Source organism: Oncorhynchus keta, chromosome 28 (genome assembly GCF_023373465.1).
Source record: "Oncorhynchus keta strain PuntledgeMale-10-30-2019 chromosome 28, Oket_V2, whole genome shotgun sequence".
Classification (NCBI taxonomy): domain Eukaryota; kingdom Metazoa; phylum Chordata; class Actinopteri; order Salmoniformes; family Salmonidae; genus Oncorhynchus; species Oncorhynchus keta.
In genome coordinates, this window is record NC_068448.1 from 38,845,818 (window position 1) to 38,862,703 (window position 16,886).

The 16,886-nt window shown below is 42.6% G+C and overlaps 1 protein-coding gene across 3 annotated transcripts in view; it reads right to left on the reverse strand.

The window, feature by feature from the left end:
• LOC118361293 (intermediate filament family orphan 2-like) overlaps window positions 1-16,886 on the reverse strand; it is a 35,575-nt gene that overhangs the window by 17,621 nt on the left and 1,068 nt on the right. For all 3 annotated transcript variants that reach the window (XM_052482978.1, XM_035741118.2, XM_035741121.2), the window contains exons 2-3: window positions 1,803-1,863; window positions 118-216 (exon numbers count right to left, since the gene is read on the reverse strand). In XM_052482978.1, the coding sequence (XP_052338938.1) occupies window positions 118-216; window positions 1,803-1,863 (160 nt within the window). The remainder of the gene's footprint in view (window positions 1-117; window positions 217-1,802; window positions 1,864-16,886) is intronic.

The window sequence follows — 16,886 nt, forward strand, 5'->3', positions numbered from 1 at the left end:
ATGGAGCACACAAAACTACTAAGTGATTACTATTTACTTAACCTTTTACCATGACATTTCTGTGTAAATACCAGGAGAATAAGGGACTGTTGAAGAAAGCCTGAGTGTCATACTTACATTGTCAGTCATGAGGCTCTTGAAGACCACCAGCTCTGTCTTGAGTCTCTCCACCTTCTCAGTGAGCTGCCCCTGAACCACTTCAGACTCCTGGGCACTCTGGAGAGGGCAGACCGTGGAACAGACAGACACATCACACTCTACAACTAATCTATTGACATACCATGGCTCAATACAATTTACACATATTTACGAATAACCATGCGTAAGGCATGTGCTTAGAAAATGTGTCCTAAAACACATTAAAAAAAAACGGAAGTTCAACTCCTATTATAAGAGCACCCCTTTCTGCATAACATGTTTGAAAAGTCATTTAATCACTCTACAATCCACTCATTTGATGCATCACAACAACAACATTCCAAAGTGGATTGAGTCTTGGGTTCTGGGCCAAGAGCTCCAATAAAAGTAATCTGGAATGCAGCTAGCAGGAACAGTCGAGGCATAGTTAGTCAGGGAGAGTCAGTGATCTTGGCTGTTTTTTTGGGGGGTAAATGTGATCTCGGGTCTTTGGGGGGTTTAAAACACATTAACACACCACTGTTCCCACTGACTAACATATACACAGGGGGACTAAAGCATGTGAAGTCCCCACCCATATCTGTTTTCTATCATGAACTTTCCCATTCTGTTCTGTAGAACAGCGTACAGACACACAGCACATTGCAAGACGTCAGAGGCATCCGGAGATATGTTATCGCAACTGCTGAATAGGGAGCTTACTGGCAATCATGCAAAATACACACAAACATGACACAGAGGCTGAGCTTGCATAATATAATAATAATATATGCCATTTAGCAGACGCATCCCAAGAACCTGTATGTGTGCACTTATTCACTTGCTTGCCCTCATGGATGTCCCTTAATGAAAGCTAGAATCCTTTATTAAAACAATACCAAAGCAGCCACCCTGCCTCTGTGTTGGTAAAAAGCTGAGGGATGGGCCTAGAGAAATATAACCACTCATAGCTAGAGACCATTCATACATAGAGCTATGGATGTAAGAACGGACCATCCATGAAATCAAAATGACAGATGTTATGTTTTGTGGCTATACAGTCTTTGTTTATATTTCTATTGTTTACAACAGAGTAAAACAAGCTTATATTTGGGGTTCTGATGGGGTACGAACTAGGCTCATTAGGCATTTATAAGTTATATTCATCAAGAATCAATGAGGATACACTGAGTGTACAAAACATTAGGAACACCTGCTCTTTCCATGACACAGACTGACCAGGTGAATCCAGGTGAAAGCTATGATCCCTTATTGATGTCACTTGTTAAATCCAATTCAATCATTTTAGATGGGAGGAGACAGGTTAAAGAAGGATTCTCAAGCCTTGAGACAATTGAGAAATAGATTAGAATAACGTATGCCACTTAGAGGGTGAATTGGAAAGACAAAAAAAAGTATGGAAGGCTTTCAACACCTTGCAGAGTCCATGCCCCGACGAATTGAGGCTATTCTGAGGCCGGGGGGATGTGTGTACTGATAGCAACTAAGGATTCTAGCTTTAATGGCCAATGACATTTGAACTTTGGATTTAAAAGGAAAATTACCATTCTAAGAAATATGTTGAAATCTCCCTCTTTCCCATGCCTGGATACTTCAGGAGAAGTATTGGGATGCGGTTAGGGAGTATGGTACGGGTGTGATGATTTAAAATGGCGAGCTCTCACCTCCTGTAGTGTCTCCACCATGGCCTCCATCTGCTGGCGCCTAGACAGCTCCTCCTCCCATCTGGAGCACATCACACACACAGACACGGTTTGGTTAGTGCAGTCCCAGGGTCAGCCCTGTATAAATCCTAACACAGATCATTTGAGCAGACACCCCTGTAGCCTGTTTACCCACAATCACCCTAGTAGCGCAAGCAATCAACTAACCATGTGAAATCATCAACCTGGAAGCCAGAAAGTCTTTCCTACTCATTCAGCCATTTTCTTTGTTCTCTCTTGTCCACTAAATGCATGGAGGACAGTGATACAATGTCAGGGAAGTCTGTAACTGTCCACAGCTTTGTTGCTATGTAGTAAACACTGTGCTTTCCTCTGTCTAGTCTTGCTGTTCAATGGAGAGTCGCCTTGGCTGAGGCTCAACAGACCATGTGGAATGACTGGGTTCGAACTCAGGTCTCCGGCGCAACACAAGACCGTGTTAGCTTGATGAGCTAAAAACCTAGGCATTAGCACTGGGAGTTTCAGGTCTCTGGCAAGGTTCCTCATCACACAGGCGCGGTTGACGCCTACTGTACCTTTGGCCTTCTTCTCACCGAGTCACGGAAACAATGTGACCAACTTTAAGACAAATGCTCAAGTCATGATGAATTATTACACTGTACCAGTCATACGTCAAAAAGGTATCGACGAGGTAACTTGTCTAGGTTATGTACATCTGCTTTAATAGCAGTGCAATAAGCCTGGTACGGACAGTGATGACAGCATCTTATGTCGACTTAGAGAGAGAGATAGGTCACACCCGGAAGGTTACTAAGCAAATACCATTGGACTGTACTCTTTGCAATAACTATTTACCATCCCGTGGGCAAAATTACTTACAGCGACTGGGAGAATAAAAGTGATAAGGGGTGGGTCGTAAAGACACGATAGCCGTACTTTATTTTGCTCAGTTACAATGTCAACCATTCAATGTTCTCAAACACGTCATTTCCCTGCATCATCAAAAGGCCTGTTGTCAATATGGTCCTTGTTCTTTAGCGCATCATTTAAGTGTGTCGAGTGTTTCAACGTAATGCCTTCATCGGGTTGTCACAGATGTCACATGCTAGACAATTATCCCTGTCGTCTCCGAGAAACAGAAAACGGCGGCTCTCTTTCGAGGAACGCTACAAAGTGGACAAGGAAAAGAGCATGATCTCACTGTCAACACTATGCACTCAGTGGCCCTCTATCACTTTGAAGCATCAGGAGACGGGGTAGTTTAAGAGAATATATTGATTTGTGTGCCTGTGTGTGGTAGGTAAGCGATGCATGTAAAGATAGCTGAGATATGACAAACATAGGCTGCCACTGCCACATATGCCAACGACTCAGGGATAGCCAAGAATCGCCCATTGATTCAGTTACACGAGTGTGTTGTTTTGGCATAACATGCATTTCAGATATTCTCTCTCTCTTTTTCTGCCATTTACACCGTTAGGCTACTCTATGGCCAGGCCATAATTCTAGATCTGTAGGCTTGTCTCATTTAGTACACAGACTTTTATCAGTTGAAGAACTCCTTGTTCTTCTGGAGAGCAGATCAGTGGAGAGATGGCTGTTGACTCTGTAAATATACAGTCAAACTGTGACTGAGATTCTCCCCTGTGGGTCCCCATGCTTGTGAACAAAATGAAAAAAACCTTGAGGCAAAATGTGTAAGATATTCTGTAGCTCATCCAAAAACACCAAGGCTGTTTTTAACGTGTTAACATGGATCTGCTTGCTTATACTACGTTGATATGCCACTTAGCACACACTTTTATCCAAAGCTTACAGTCATGCGTGCATACATTTTATGTCTGGGTGGCCCTAGCAGGAATCAAACCCACCCTGGCGTTGCAAGCTCCATGCTCTACTGCCTGAGCTACACGTCCACCACGCTAATTTGTTTAACAAAGGCCATTTGACTTCAATGGTACCGTTTTATATACACTATATATACAAAATGATGTGGACCCCCCCTTCAACTTATTGGATTTGCCTATTTCAGCCACACCTGTTGCTGACAGGTGTATAAAATCGAGCACACAGCCATGCAATCTCCATAGACAAAACCATGGGTATAGAATGGCTTTACAGAAGAGCTCAGTGACTTTCAACTTGTCCACCTTTCCAACAAGTCAGTTTGTCAAATTTCTGCCCCGCTAGAGCTGCCCCGGTCAACTGTAAGTGCTGTTATTGTGAAGCGGAAACATCTACGAGCAACAACGGCTCAGCCGCGAAGTGGTAGGCCACACAAGCTCACAGAACGGGACCACCGAGTGCTGAACACTCCCTACCGAGTCAGCACCAGAACTGTTCGTCGGGAGCATTATGAAATGGGGTTCCATGGCCGAGCAGCCGCACAGAAGCCTAAAATAACCATGTGCAATGCCAAGCGTCGGCTGGAGTGGTAAATCACGCTTCACCCTCTGGCAGTCCGACAGAAGAATCTGGGTTTGGCGGATGCCAGGAGAACGCTACGTGCCCGAACGCATAGTGCCAACTGTAAAGTTTGGTGGAGGAGGAATAATGGTCTGAGGCCGTGTTTCATGGTTCGGGCCCCTTAGTTCCCGTGGAGGGAAATCTTAACGCTACAGCATATAATAGCATTCTATACGCTTCTGTGCTTCCAACTTTGTGTCAACAGTTTGGGGAAGTCCCTTTCCTGTTTCAGTATGACAATGCTCCCGTGCAAAAAGCGAGGTCTATACAGAAATGGTTTGTCGAGATCTGTGTGGAATAACTTGACTTGCACAGAGCCCTGACCTCAACCTAATCAAACACCTTTGGGATGAATTGGAACGCCGACTGTGAACCAGGCCTAATTGCCCAACCTTACTAATGCTCTTGTGGCTGAATGGAAGCAAGTCCGCACAGCAATGTTCCAACATCTAGTGGAAAAACTTCCCAGAAGAGTGAAGGCTGTTATTACAGCAAAGCAAACCAACTCCATATTAATGTCCATCATTTTGGAATGAGATGTTCAATGTTGTTGATCATGTAGTGAATAATCTTCAAAGAAAAATGTTACTGAAAACACAAAATTAAGCATATCGTCTTCTTTTTGATCTGCAAAGTTGCCTTTGGTGTAGGGAACCTTTTTTTAATGCGTGCCATCATATTGTTTAACTACTGCCACCCACTCAGTAAACTAGCGAGGTCAAAACTGTAGTTCAAAAAGTTTAAAGCGCCTGCATAAGCTTAGCTGATTATACAATCGGAAACATTCATTTTCAAAGTACATGGAACGTGATATCAAGCATTCCACAGATGGTAAATTCCTAACACATCTATATGTGATGACTCACAAAGACTCCAAAATAGGATGGGGGTTGAATTAAGAAGTGCAGCCTCCATCTCACTCTGCAGGATGGCCTGGGGTGGGGAGGGGAGCATGGTGGTTACACAGACAGACACCAATCCCATTAGGAGGCAAGTCCTTGTGCCGGGAGCCAGGATGCAGTGCTGGCTGGACTCCACTAACATTAACAAAATAACACATCCATCCCTAATATCACCATTCACTGGATGAGGATGGGACATGTGCTGAGGGTTAGAATATTGGTCACTCTTAAGAACCATCTGTAATATTTCAAGCACTCTGACAATTTTAACAAATAAAATATAGGCTACGCCTTTTTGGAAGAATATGGGATGTGTTTAGAGGAGGCAATCATCAGGTAGATTGCACTGTAATATCTTATGTTTCCCCGAGTTGTGGCTGAAAGACGACACGGATAATATAGATCTGGTGGGATTTTCCATGCACCGGCAGGACAGTGAAGCTACATCTGGTAAGACAAGGGGTGGGGGTGTGTGTCTATTTGTCAATAACAGCTGGTACCTCAGGTATTGCTCAGGTATTGCTCACCTGATGTAGAGTAGCTTATGATAAGCTGTAGACCACACTATCTACCAAGAAAGTTCTCATCTATATTATTTGTTGCCGTCTATTTAGCACCACAAACTGATGCTGCCAGTAAGACCGCACTCAACCAACTCTATAAGGCTCATCCAGAAGCGGAGCTCCTAGTGGCCGGGGTTTTTAATGCAGGCAAACTTAAATCCATTTAACCTAATTTCTACCAGCATGTCACATGTGCAACCAGAGGGAAAAAAAACTCTAGACCACCTTTACTCCACACACAGAGATGCATACAAAGCTCTCCCTCGCCCTCCATTTGGCAAATCTGACCATAATTATATCCTCCTGCTTACAATCAAAAACTAAAGCAGGAAGTACCAGTGACTTGCTCAATACGGAAGTGGTCCGATGACGCGGATGCTACGCTACAGGACTGTTTTGCTAGCACAGACTGGAATGTTCCGGGATTCATCCAATGGCATTGAGGAGTATACCACCTCAGTCCTCTGCTTCATCAATAAGTGCATTGACAACGTCGTCCCCACACAGCGACCGTACATACATATCCCAACCAGAAGCCATGGATTAAAGGAAACATCCGCATTGAGCTAAAGGCTAAAGCTGCCGCTTCAAGGAGAGGGACAGTAACCTGGACGCTTTTAAGAAATCCCGCTATGCCCTCAGACAAACCATCAAACAAGCAAAGAGTCAATACAGGATTAAGATTGAATCCTACTACAACAGCTCTGACACTCGTTGCATGTGGTAGGGCTTGAAAACTATTACGTACTACAAAGGGAAACCCAGACGCCAGCTGCCCATTTACACGAGCCTACCAGACGAGTTAAATGCCTTTTATGCTCGTTTCGAGGCAAGCAACACTAAGGCATGCATGAGAGCACCAGCTGTTTTGGACGACTGTGATAACGCTCTTGGTAGCGGATGTGAGCATTCACAAAGCCGCGGGGACAGACGGATTACCAGGATGTGTACCCAACTGGCAAGTGTCTTCACTGACATTTTCAACCTCTCCCTGACCGAGTCTGTAATACCTACATGTTTCAAGCAGACCACCATAGTCCCTGTGCCCAAGCGAAGGAAACCTGCCTAAATGAATACCGCAACCTAGCACTCACATCAGTAGCTATGAAGCGCTTTAAAAGGCTGGTCATGGCTCACATCAACAGCATCCTCCCGGATACCCTAGACCCACTCCAATTCGTATACCGCCCCAACAGATCCACAGATGAAGATATCTCAGTCTCACTCCACACTGGCCTTTCACACCTGGACAAAAGGAACACCTATGTGAGAATGCTATTCATTGACTACAGCTCAGCATTCAACACCATAGTGTCCATGAAGCTCATCACTAAGCTAAGGAGCCTGACTAAACACCTCCCTCTGCAACTGGATCCTGGACTTCCTGACGGGCCGCACCCAGGTGGTAAGGGTAGGCAACAACACATCTGCCACACTGATCCTCAACACTGTGGCCCCTCAGGGGTGTGTACTTAGTCCCCTCCTGTACTCCCTGTTCACCCACGACTGCGTTGACAACAACACTACTCCAACACCATCATTAAGTTTGCTGACGACACAATAGTGGTAGACCTGGTCACTGACAACGATGAGACAGCCTATAGGGAGGAGGTCAAAGACCTATCAGTGTAGTGCCAGAACAAGAACCTCTCCCTCAAAGTGAGCAAGACAAAGGAGCTGATCGTCGACTACAGGAAAAGGCAGGCCGAACAGAACCCTATTAACATCGACAGGGCTGAAGTGGAGCGGGTCCAGAGTTTCAAGTTCCTTGGTGTCCACAGCACCAACAAACTATCTGTGGTCCAAACACACCAAGACAGTCATGAAGAGGGCACGACAACACATTTCCCCCCTCAGGAGACTGAAAAGATTTGGCATGGGTCCCCAGATCCTCTAAAAGTTCTACAGCTGCACCATCGAGAGCATCCTGACCGGTTGCATCACCGCCTGGTGTGGGAACTGCTTGGCATCTGACCGTGAGGCGCTACAGAGGGTAGTATGGGCCAGTACATCACTGGGGCCAAGCTTCCTATCATCCAGGACCTATATACTAGGCGGTGTCAGAGGAAATCCCCAAAAATTGTCAGAGACCCCAGTCACTCAAGTCATAGACTGTTTTCGCTACTACTGCACGGCAAGTGGCACTGGAGCGCTAAGTCTTGGACCAAAAGGCTCCTTAACCACTTCTACCCCCAAGTCATAAGACTGCTGAACAATGAATCAAATGGCCACCGGACTATTTACATTGACTGCCCCCATTTGTTTTGTACACTGCTGCCACTCACTGTTTCTTATCTATGCATAGTCACTTCACCCCTAACTACATGTACAAATTAAGTTGACAAATCTGTAGCCACGCACAATGACTCAGTACCGGTACCCCCTGTATATAACCTCATTATTGTTATTGTATTGTGTTACTTTTTATTCTTTTTTTACTGTAGTTATGTGGTCCTTGATCAGGGTTGTGTTCTAGTGATGCGCGGTTTGACTCATAACCCTGGTTTTGATTTATTTCATTCATGCTTGCAGCCGACGAGACTGAATTATGCAGAATGCAGTTACACTTAGTTAAATGCTTAAAATACACAGGATACTACATTCACTTGAAAAGGTCCTAACCAATTACAGTTGAAAAGTCAATTTGGTTATTAAAAAGTCTGATGTCAGTGGCTATGGACACATTTTTCAGACTATTTGTTCTTGCTTTGATGCTGGACAGTTGGTTCAGGTTGCGGAGGACTCTGCCATCGCTGTCTCCCCTTCTCTGTGGTAGGAGATCATGTAGAGAGAGGGTGGTCAGGTCGGTGCATGTCAGTGACCAATCTTACTGCTGTGCCTGTGGTGGTGGAAGGGTCAATGGGATGTCTCAGTTTTTTTGTTATTATCTTGCTTGCTCTTTTCTGTACCCTACCCAGTGTGGCTTGCTGCTTCTTTGTGCAGCCCATCAGCAACACACTGGCATACGCCAGGCATGGTCAGATCAGAGTGGTGTCGATGTTCACAAGGTCATATTTGATTATATCAGCGGTGGATGAAGGGCGGGTGGTGGGCGTGTTGAATAAAAATAAAAATACCTTAAAACAAATAGATAAATGTCTAATTCTGGTGCAGTTTATCTCTATAGGCCACATAGAGTTTACCCCCCATTATTTTAGGCTATCTGGCTGTCAGTGCGTAAGTCTACACTTTAGGACCAGACTAAATAGCCGACACGCCAATCGCAAAATGCTTTGGGAACAGGCAGATAAAAAGTTAACGTCAACCCACGGAGGCAAAATAAGTCCATGTCGGTGTTTAATTCAATAAGAGTAAAGCTGCGAAATGGAGAGTTTAAAATAAAGAGAAGGGAGGGCCAGAAAAGTCATGTTTGCGAAAGATTTGGTGAAGTGGTAAATGAAGATGATAGCAGTGTTATGTTATGTGTGATGATTGTGAGGCGGGACTGTAACCTACTGTTTGGATGGGTTTAATGGAAACTTAAATCTGGACACTGACTGCAGGTCTATAACTTCTCGCACAGCCTTAATATGTACTCCTTAATAATTAAGAATTTCTTGAGGTAAAATGATACACCAAATGTAGGCAAAATGTTGACTCAGGAACAGGATTGAGTATGATTTATTTATTTCAGCATCTTGAGAGAATGCCAATGTGCAATTAGATACCATCTGTAGAGGTGCTTTCTTTATCAGCAGAATAAAAGCTGATAGTATTTTAACCACATAAAACATGCATCCAAACTGAACTGAAATATTGGGTCGTGGGTCGTTTTCATAGCTTTCTATTTCCTTACAAGTGGTCAAACTGATGTAATTTGGGAATTTTGCATAGAAAATCTTTCCCGCTTTTGTACTGTTGCATTTCATCCCTGGTCCCTAAAACGTCTTTGCTTCTCGAAAGAAGCAGAGATTACAGAAAAAAAGTAGAGATGTCAACTACTGTAGATTTAAGCATGCATTCTATCGATTTATGACATTATTCTGGTGAGCAAGGGTTTATTTAGTCATCTAGGGCAACATATAATGACAGAAGAGAAGCTGCATGTACAGTTGAAGTCGGAAGTTTACATACACCTTAGCCAAATACATTTTTTTCACAATATTTGACATTTAATCCAAGTAAAAATTCCCTGTTTTATGTCAGTTAGGATCACCACTTTGTTTTAAGAATGTGAAATGTCAGAATAATAGTAGAGAGAATGATTTATTTCAGCTTTCATTTCTTTCATTACATTCCCAGTGGGTCAGTTTACACTCAATTATTATTTAGTAGCATTGCCTTTAAATTGTTTAACTTGGGTCAAATGTTTTGGGTAGCCTTCCACAAGCTTCCCACAAGAAGTTGGGTGAATTTTGTCCCATTCCGCCTGACAGAGCTGGTGTAACTGAGTCAGGTTTGTAGACCTTGCTCGCACACGCTTTTTCAGTTCTGCCCACAAATGTTCTATGGGATTGAGGTCAGGGCTTTGTGATGGCCACTCCAATACCTTGATATTGTTGTCCTTAAGCCATTTTGGCTCACCACTTTGGAAGTATGCTTGGGGTCATTGTCCATTTGGAAGACCCATTTGCAATCAAGCTTTAACTTCCTGACTGATGTCTTGAGATGTTGCTTCAATATATCCACAGAATTTTCCATCCACATGATGCCATCTATTTTGTGAAGTGCACGAGTCCCTCCTGCAGCAAAGCACCCACACAACATGATGCTGCCACTCCCGTGCTTCACGGTTGGGATGGTGTTCTTTGGCTTGCAAGCCTCCCCCCTTTCCACCAAATACAACAATGGTCATCATGGCCAAACAGCTCTGTTTTTGTTTCATCAGACCAGAGGACATTTCTCCAAAAAGTACGATCTTTGTCCCCATGTGCAGTTGCAAACCATAGTCTGGCTTTTTTATGGCGGTTTTGGAGCAGTGTCTTCTTCCTTGCTGAGCGGTCTTTCAGGTTATGTCGATATAGGACTCGTTTTACTGTGGATATACATATTTTTGTACCTGTTTCCTCCAGCATCTTCACAAGGTCCTTTGCTGTTGTTCTGTTGATTTGTACTTTTCGCACCAAACTACGTTCATCTCTACGAGACAGAACGCGTCTCCTTCCTGAGCAGTATTGTCACGTTCTGACCATAGTTCTGTTATTTTATCTTTGTTTTAGTATGGTCAGGGCGTGAGTTGGGTGGGCAGTCTATGTTGGTTTTTGAGTTCGGCCTAGTATGGTTCTCAATCAGAGGCAGCTGTCAATTGTTGTCCATGATTGAGAATCATACTTAGGTAGCCTGGGTTTCAGTTTTGGGTTGTGGGTGTTTGTCTTCCGTGTCAGTGTTTGTCGCCACACAGGACTGTTTCGTTCCTTTCCCGTTTATTGTTTTGTATTTCGTAGTTTTCAGTTTATGTTTAAAATAAACATTATGGACACTTACCACACTGCGTTTTGGTCCTCCGATCCTTCTCGCTTCTCCTCCTCAGAAGAGGAGGACGAGGTTCGTTAGAGGTATGACGGCTGCATGGTCCCCTAGTGTTTATACTTGCGTACTATTGTTTGTACAGATGAACGTGGTACCTTCAGGCATTTGGAAATTGCTCCCAAGGGTGAACCAGACTTGTGGGGGTCTACAATGTTTTTTTTCTGGGATCTTGGCTAATTTCTTTTGATTTTCCCATGATGTCAAGCAGAGGCACTGAGTGTGAAGGTCGGCCTTGAAATACATCCACACCTCCAATTGACTCAAATGATGTCAATTAGCCCATCAGAAGCTTCTAAAGCCATAACATCATTTTCTGGAATTTTCCAAGCTTTTAAAGGCACAGTCAACTTAGTGTATGTAAACTTCTGACCCACTGGAATTGTGATACAGTGAATTATAAGTGAAATAATCTGTCTGTAAACAATTGTTGTAGAAATGACTTGTGTCATACACAAAGTAGATGTCCTAACCGACTTGCCAAAACTATAGTTTGTAAACAAGAAATTGGTGCAGTGGTTGAAAAACGAGTTTTAATGACTCCAACTTAAGTGTATTTAAATTTCCGACTTCAACTGTGTCTAATTAGACACGTTGACTAACACATTCCGTACCAAAATGTCAGAAATTATAAACAGAAACATTTTTAAATTAGGCAACAAAAAAATCCTGCACCCCCTGTCCAAAAACGGTTCTGCCGTCTCTTACTGTAGTCTACAGTGTATTTTGTATATTAGCGGGTTAGGGTGGGGTGCTGGCCTCAGGTTTTCACTTTATCCATATAGTTGGGTGGTTATGGATTGGTTATTAGCAATTGCAGGCCGGTGCAGGTGAACAAAGAGCTAACCCTCGCACCACTATCGTGTTCATTAGGGAGACCTTTAAAAACAGAGTGAAACAGGGCGGTACTACCTGAACATTCCAATTCAGTTGCTTGAAAGCATTGAGCCAATTTTAATCCTAAAGAATATCAACAGGATTCAAACAAAACAAAAAAAAACATTTCAAGGGTACAACATCAACATCCAAACAAAATTGTGTTTGCACTTTGAACCTGAAATGCACTGTTCACAGGTCAACATTGCCACTCCAATGCCCTCTTTGTCAAATCAACCTAATTGGTAGCACTCACAATAACACTTTGTCATCCAAGTCAGCTCATTCTCTCAGCACTCTTTATTTTTAAAACACAGGCTTCTCTGTTTGTTGAAACAATGGGCCCCTGTTAAAGCTTCACAAAGTTAATGAGTGGAACACACCACAACTCTGAAGTACATATGGCTCCAAACCTTCAAACACAAATGAAGCCCATTCAGCAGATATTTTTTTATCCAAAGTACTTTACAGTAGTGTGTGCATACATGTTTGTATTGTTGAGTCCAATGGGAATTGGAAATGCAAATCTGGCATTGCAAACCCCAAGCTCTACCAACTGAGCCACACCGCCATGTTCAGTTTGGCACATCATATGCCAATGGTGTGTTAGCCCATACAGTTACGACAGAAACTACATCGATGAATGCCCATGCATTGCATAACAACTAGTATCCACAATCCAAGTTTATAAATAGGACCTGTATCCTGGTTATTCCTATTGACGGGCACTTTGAGAGAAATCGACCATGAACACCCATTGGTCAATTAGGTTTGAATCATCAGAGGCACAGAGAGGGAAAACAAGAGACCCCTCGTTCATAATATCTGATTAATACACCTCGGTGTGTTTACGTGTGTGTGTCTTTAATGCTTTAATAAATATCCTCTATTATGAATAAAAACATGTGAATGACATTGGCAGTGGAATTCCTACCCAGGGATAAATAACCCTGAGAATGCATTCCACTGGAGAATGACAGGGCAAGGGGCACTTGAGCCCAGCAGAGAGGCAATGGGATACTTCTACTCCTCCGACCTACTATATTATTCCAGACCTATCAGAGGAAGCATGGGTCAGTGTGGAGTGAAATGACCTGCGACTAAACCTGTATGAGAGTGAAAGGCGCCGATTATGGCCAATTACATTGCAATCCATGAGGAGACTGCGTGGCCGGCTGACCACCTATTACGCAAGTGCAGCAAGGAGCCAAGGTAAGTTGCTAGCTATCATTAAACTTATCTTATAAAAAAACAATCCATCTTAAAATAATCACTAGTTAACTATGGTTGATGATATTACTAGTTTAATTAGCTTGTCCGGTGTTGTATATAATCAATGCGGTGCCTGTTAATTTATCATCGAATCACAGCCTACTTCCCCAAACGGGTGATGATTTAACAAAAGCGCATTCGCATCAGGGTATATGCAGCAGTTTGGGCCGCCTGGCTCGTTGCGAACTGTGTGAAGACCATTTCTTCCTAACAAAGACAGTAATTCATTTGCCAGAATTTTACATCATTATGACATAACATTGAAGGTTGTGCAATGTAACAGCAATATTTAGACTTAGGGTTGCCCCTGTTCAATAAAATACGGAATGGTTCCGTATTTCACTGAAAGAATAAATGTTTTGTTTTCGAAATGATAGTTTCCAGATTTGACCATATTAATGACCTAAGGCTCATATTTCTGTGTGTTTATTATATTATAATTAAGTCTATGATTTGATATTTGATAGAGCAGTCTGACTGGGCGGTGGTAGGAAGCAGGCTCGTAAGCATCCATTCAAACAGCACTTTCCTGCATTTGCCAGCAGCTCTTCACAATTCTTGAGGCACAGAGCTGTTTATGACTTCAAGCCTATCAACTGTCGAGATTAGGCTGGCAACACTATAGTGTCTATAAGAACATCCAATAGTCAAAGGTATATGAAATACAAATGGTATAGAGAGAAATAGTCCTATAATTCCTATAATAACTACAACCTAAAACTTCTTAACTGGGAATATTGAAGACTCATGTTAAAAAGAACCACCAGCTTTCATATGTTCTCATGTTCTGAGTAAGGAACTTAAACGTTAGGTTTTTTACATGCACATATTGCACTTTTACTTTCTTTTCCAACACTGTGTTTTTGCATTATTTAAACCAAATTGAACATGTTTCAATATTTATCTGAGACTAAATTGATTGTATTGATGTATTATATTAAGTTAAAATAAAAGTGTTCGGTCTCCCGAGTGGCGCAGTGGTTAAGGGCGCTGTGTATCAGAGACTCTGGGTTCGCGCCCAGGCTCCGTCGTAACCGGCCGCGACCGGGAGGTCCGTTGGGCGACGCACAATTGGCCGAGCGTCGCCCGGATTAGGGAGGGGTTGGCCGGTAGGGATGTCCTTGTCTCATCGCGCACCAGCGACTCCTGTGGCGGGCCTGGCGCAGTGCGCGCTAACCAAGGTTGCCAGGTGCATGGTGTTTCCTCTGACACATTGGTGCGGCTGGCTTCCGGGTTGGATGCGCTCTGTGTTAAGAAGCAGTGCGGCTTGGTTGGGTTGTGTATCGGAGGATGCATGACTTTCAACCTTCGTCTCTCTTGTTTTAGCTACTAAAACAACAATTGGATATAAAATTCAAAAAATAAATAAATAAATAACAATAAGAAAATATATATAAAAGTAGTCTGATTAATCGGTATCGGCTTTTTTCGTCCTCTAATAAATCGGTATCGGCGTTGAAAAATCACAATCGGTCGAGAAATTGCCAAGAAACTGAAGATCTTGTACAACACTGTGTACTACTCCCTTCACAGAACAGCGCAAACTGGCTCTAACCAGAATAGAAAGAGGAGGGGAGGCCCCGGTGCTCAATTGAACAAGAGGACAAGTACATTAGAGTGTCTAGTTTGAGTAACAGACACCTCACAAGTGCTCAACTGGCAGCTTCATTAAATAATACCCGCAAAAAATCAGCCTCAACATCAACAGTGAAGAGGTGACTCTGGGGTCTCCCACTCCTCTTTCTATTCTGGTTAGTGCCAGTTTGCGCTGTTCTGTGAAGGGAGTAGTACACAGTGTTGTACAAGATCTTCAGTTTCTTGGCAATTTCTCGCATGGAATAGCCTTAAAAAAATGTTTAAATTGAATATCTACATGGTCGCTGAGAATGGGCTTCTGTACGCCCATGTAGATATTCCATAAAATATCAGCTACAATATTCATTTACAACATCACATTGTCTACACTGTATTTCTGACATGTCATTTTAAAATGGACAAAAAAATAAGCTTTTCTTTCAAAAACAAGGACATTTCTATGTGACCCCAAACTTTTGAACTGTAGTATATATGTAGGGTCAAGAACATTTACTGTATTTTCAGTAGCATAATTTGGTCAGATGATCAGTGAATTGTTTCTCGTGTTATGGGTTGCACAAAAGGCTACTACGGCTAGGCTACATTCTGGTGTTGGGGTAAATTGTGTATCATATTCAATAGTTCTGGTATATATATATATATATATATTTTATTTTATTATCCAACGTATAGTCCCTTCCACTTAGTAAGAACATACTTTCATGACAGTCTGGAATTGCAATTTCGTTAGGAATCCTTGTTTTTCACTCCCTTGAGATAGAGAGCACGAGAGAGAGATAGAGAGAGTTGGGTGGGTGTGTGGGTGAGTGAGATTTTGGGCTGACGAGTGTCTGATGGCATGCTGCCTTTTCATTCCCAGTCCAGACAAGAACAAATGGGTAACATCCTCAAGGCAAACTGCCTCATATTGTTAAAGAAGCATTCCTCAACTTTTCAAGTGTAAAAATAGCATGACTCACATCCTCTGATTATAATGGGAGGTACTTCTCACAATGAGGACAGAATTCCTCAGAGATGAGAATGTTCACTGTTTAATTTCCTTAGGATTAACTGTGAAAACTGATAAGGCACACTATAGTTCCTCTCGAACCGTGTATATTTGGGTACTGTGGAGGTACCCCCACCCCACACACACAGTCTTTCTTTATGACAAACATTTTGTACACTTGCTGATGTATTTTTAAAAAATCAATATACAAAATATGGCATGGGTAGAAGATACAGACTCAACCTTTTGAGGTACTAACTGACATTCAGACTTGTGTAATAACATTGGAATTACACTAGTTAAAACATTGTGTTAACATGTCCCATAGTAATTGTGTAATTGCATAGTAGTGGGAATAGGAATGCTATTATTTGGTGCACATAGTGAATTCAGGGTTTAGGGATTGTGTTCTAACTGTCAGACCAACACCGTAGCCATTACACCAAGGGGCTCAAACCTCTTAACGAAGTTCTAGGTGTTTTGAGGTTAACTACCAGTCTAATTTCTGAGAGCGCATCCTGCGCTTCACTATTACAAAACCCTTTCGCCTCTTAACAATGAGGCATGATTACATTGGCCTACCAACATAGCCACCCCACTTCTGACACTAATGCAGCATATCAGGGAGTAGCCAAAACAGAATTTGTTCTTAACTGACTTGCCTGGTTAAATAACGGTTAAATTAAAAAATCTATTCAAAAAAAGTTGAACCTGGGACCATCAGCCAAAGTCTAAGGCATTACACCAAGAAGCTCAAACCTCTGAACCGAAGGTCTATTGCTATGTAAATGTAATAATGTAAGCAACACCTTGTCAACAACTTGTAACCAAGTTCAACAAGTTTCTGAACAACCTGTGAAATAGTCTGAGTAAAAACAACCTATCAGACACGTGGACAATGGCTTGATTGACAATTTAACATTTTTAAGGGCTACAAGAAAGTGACATCACTTAC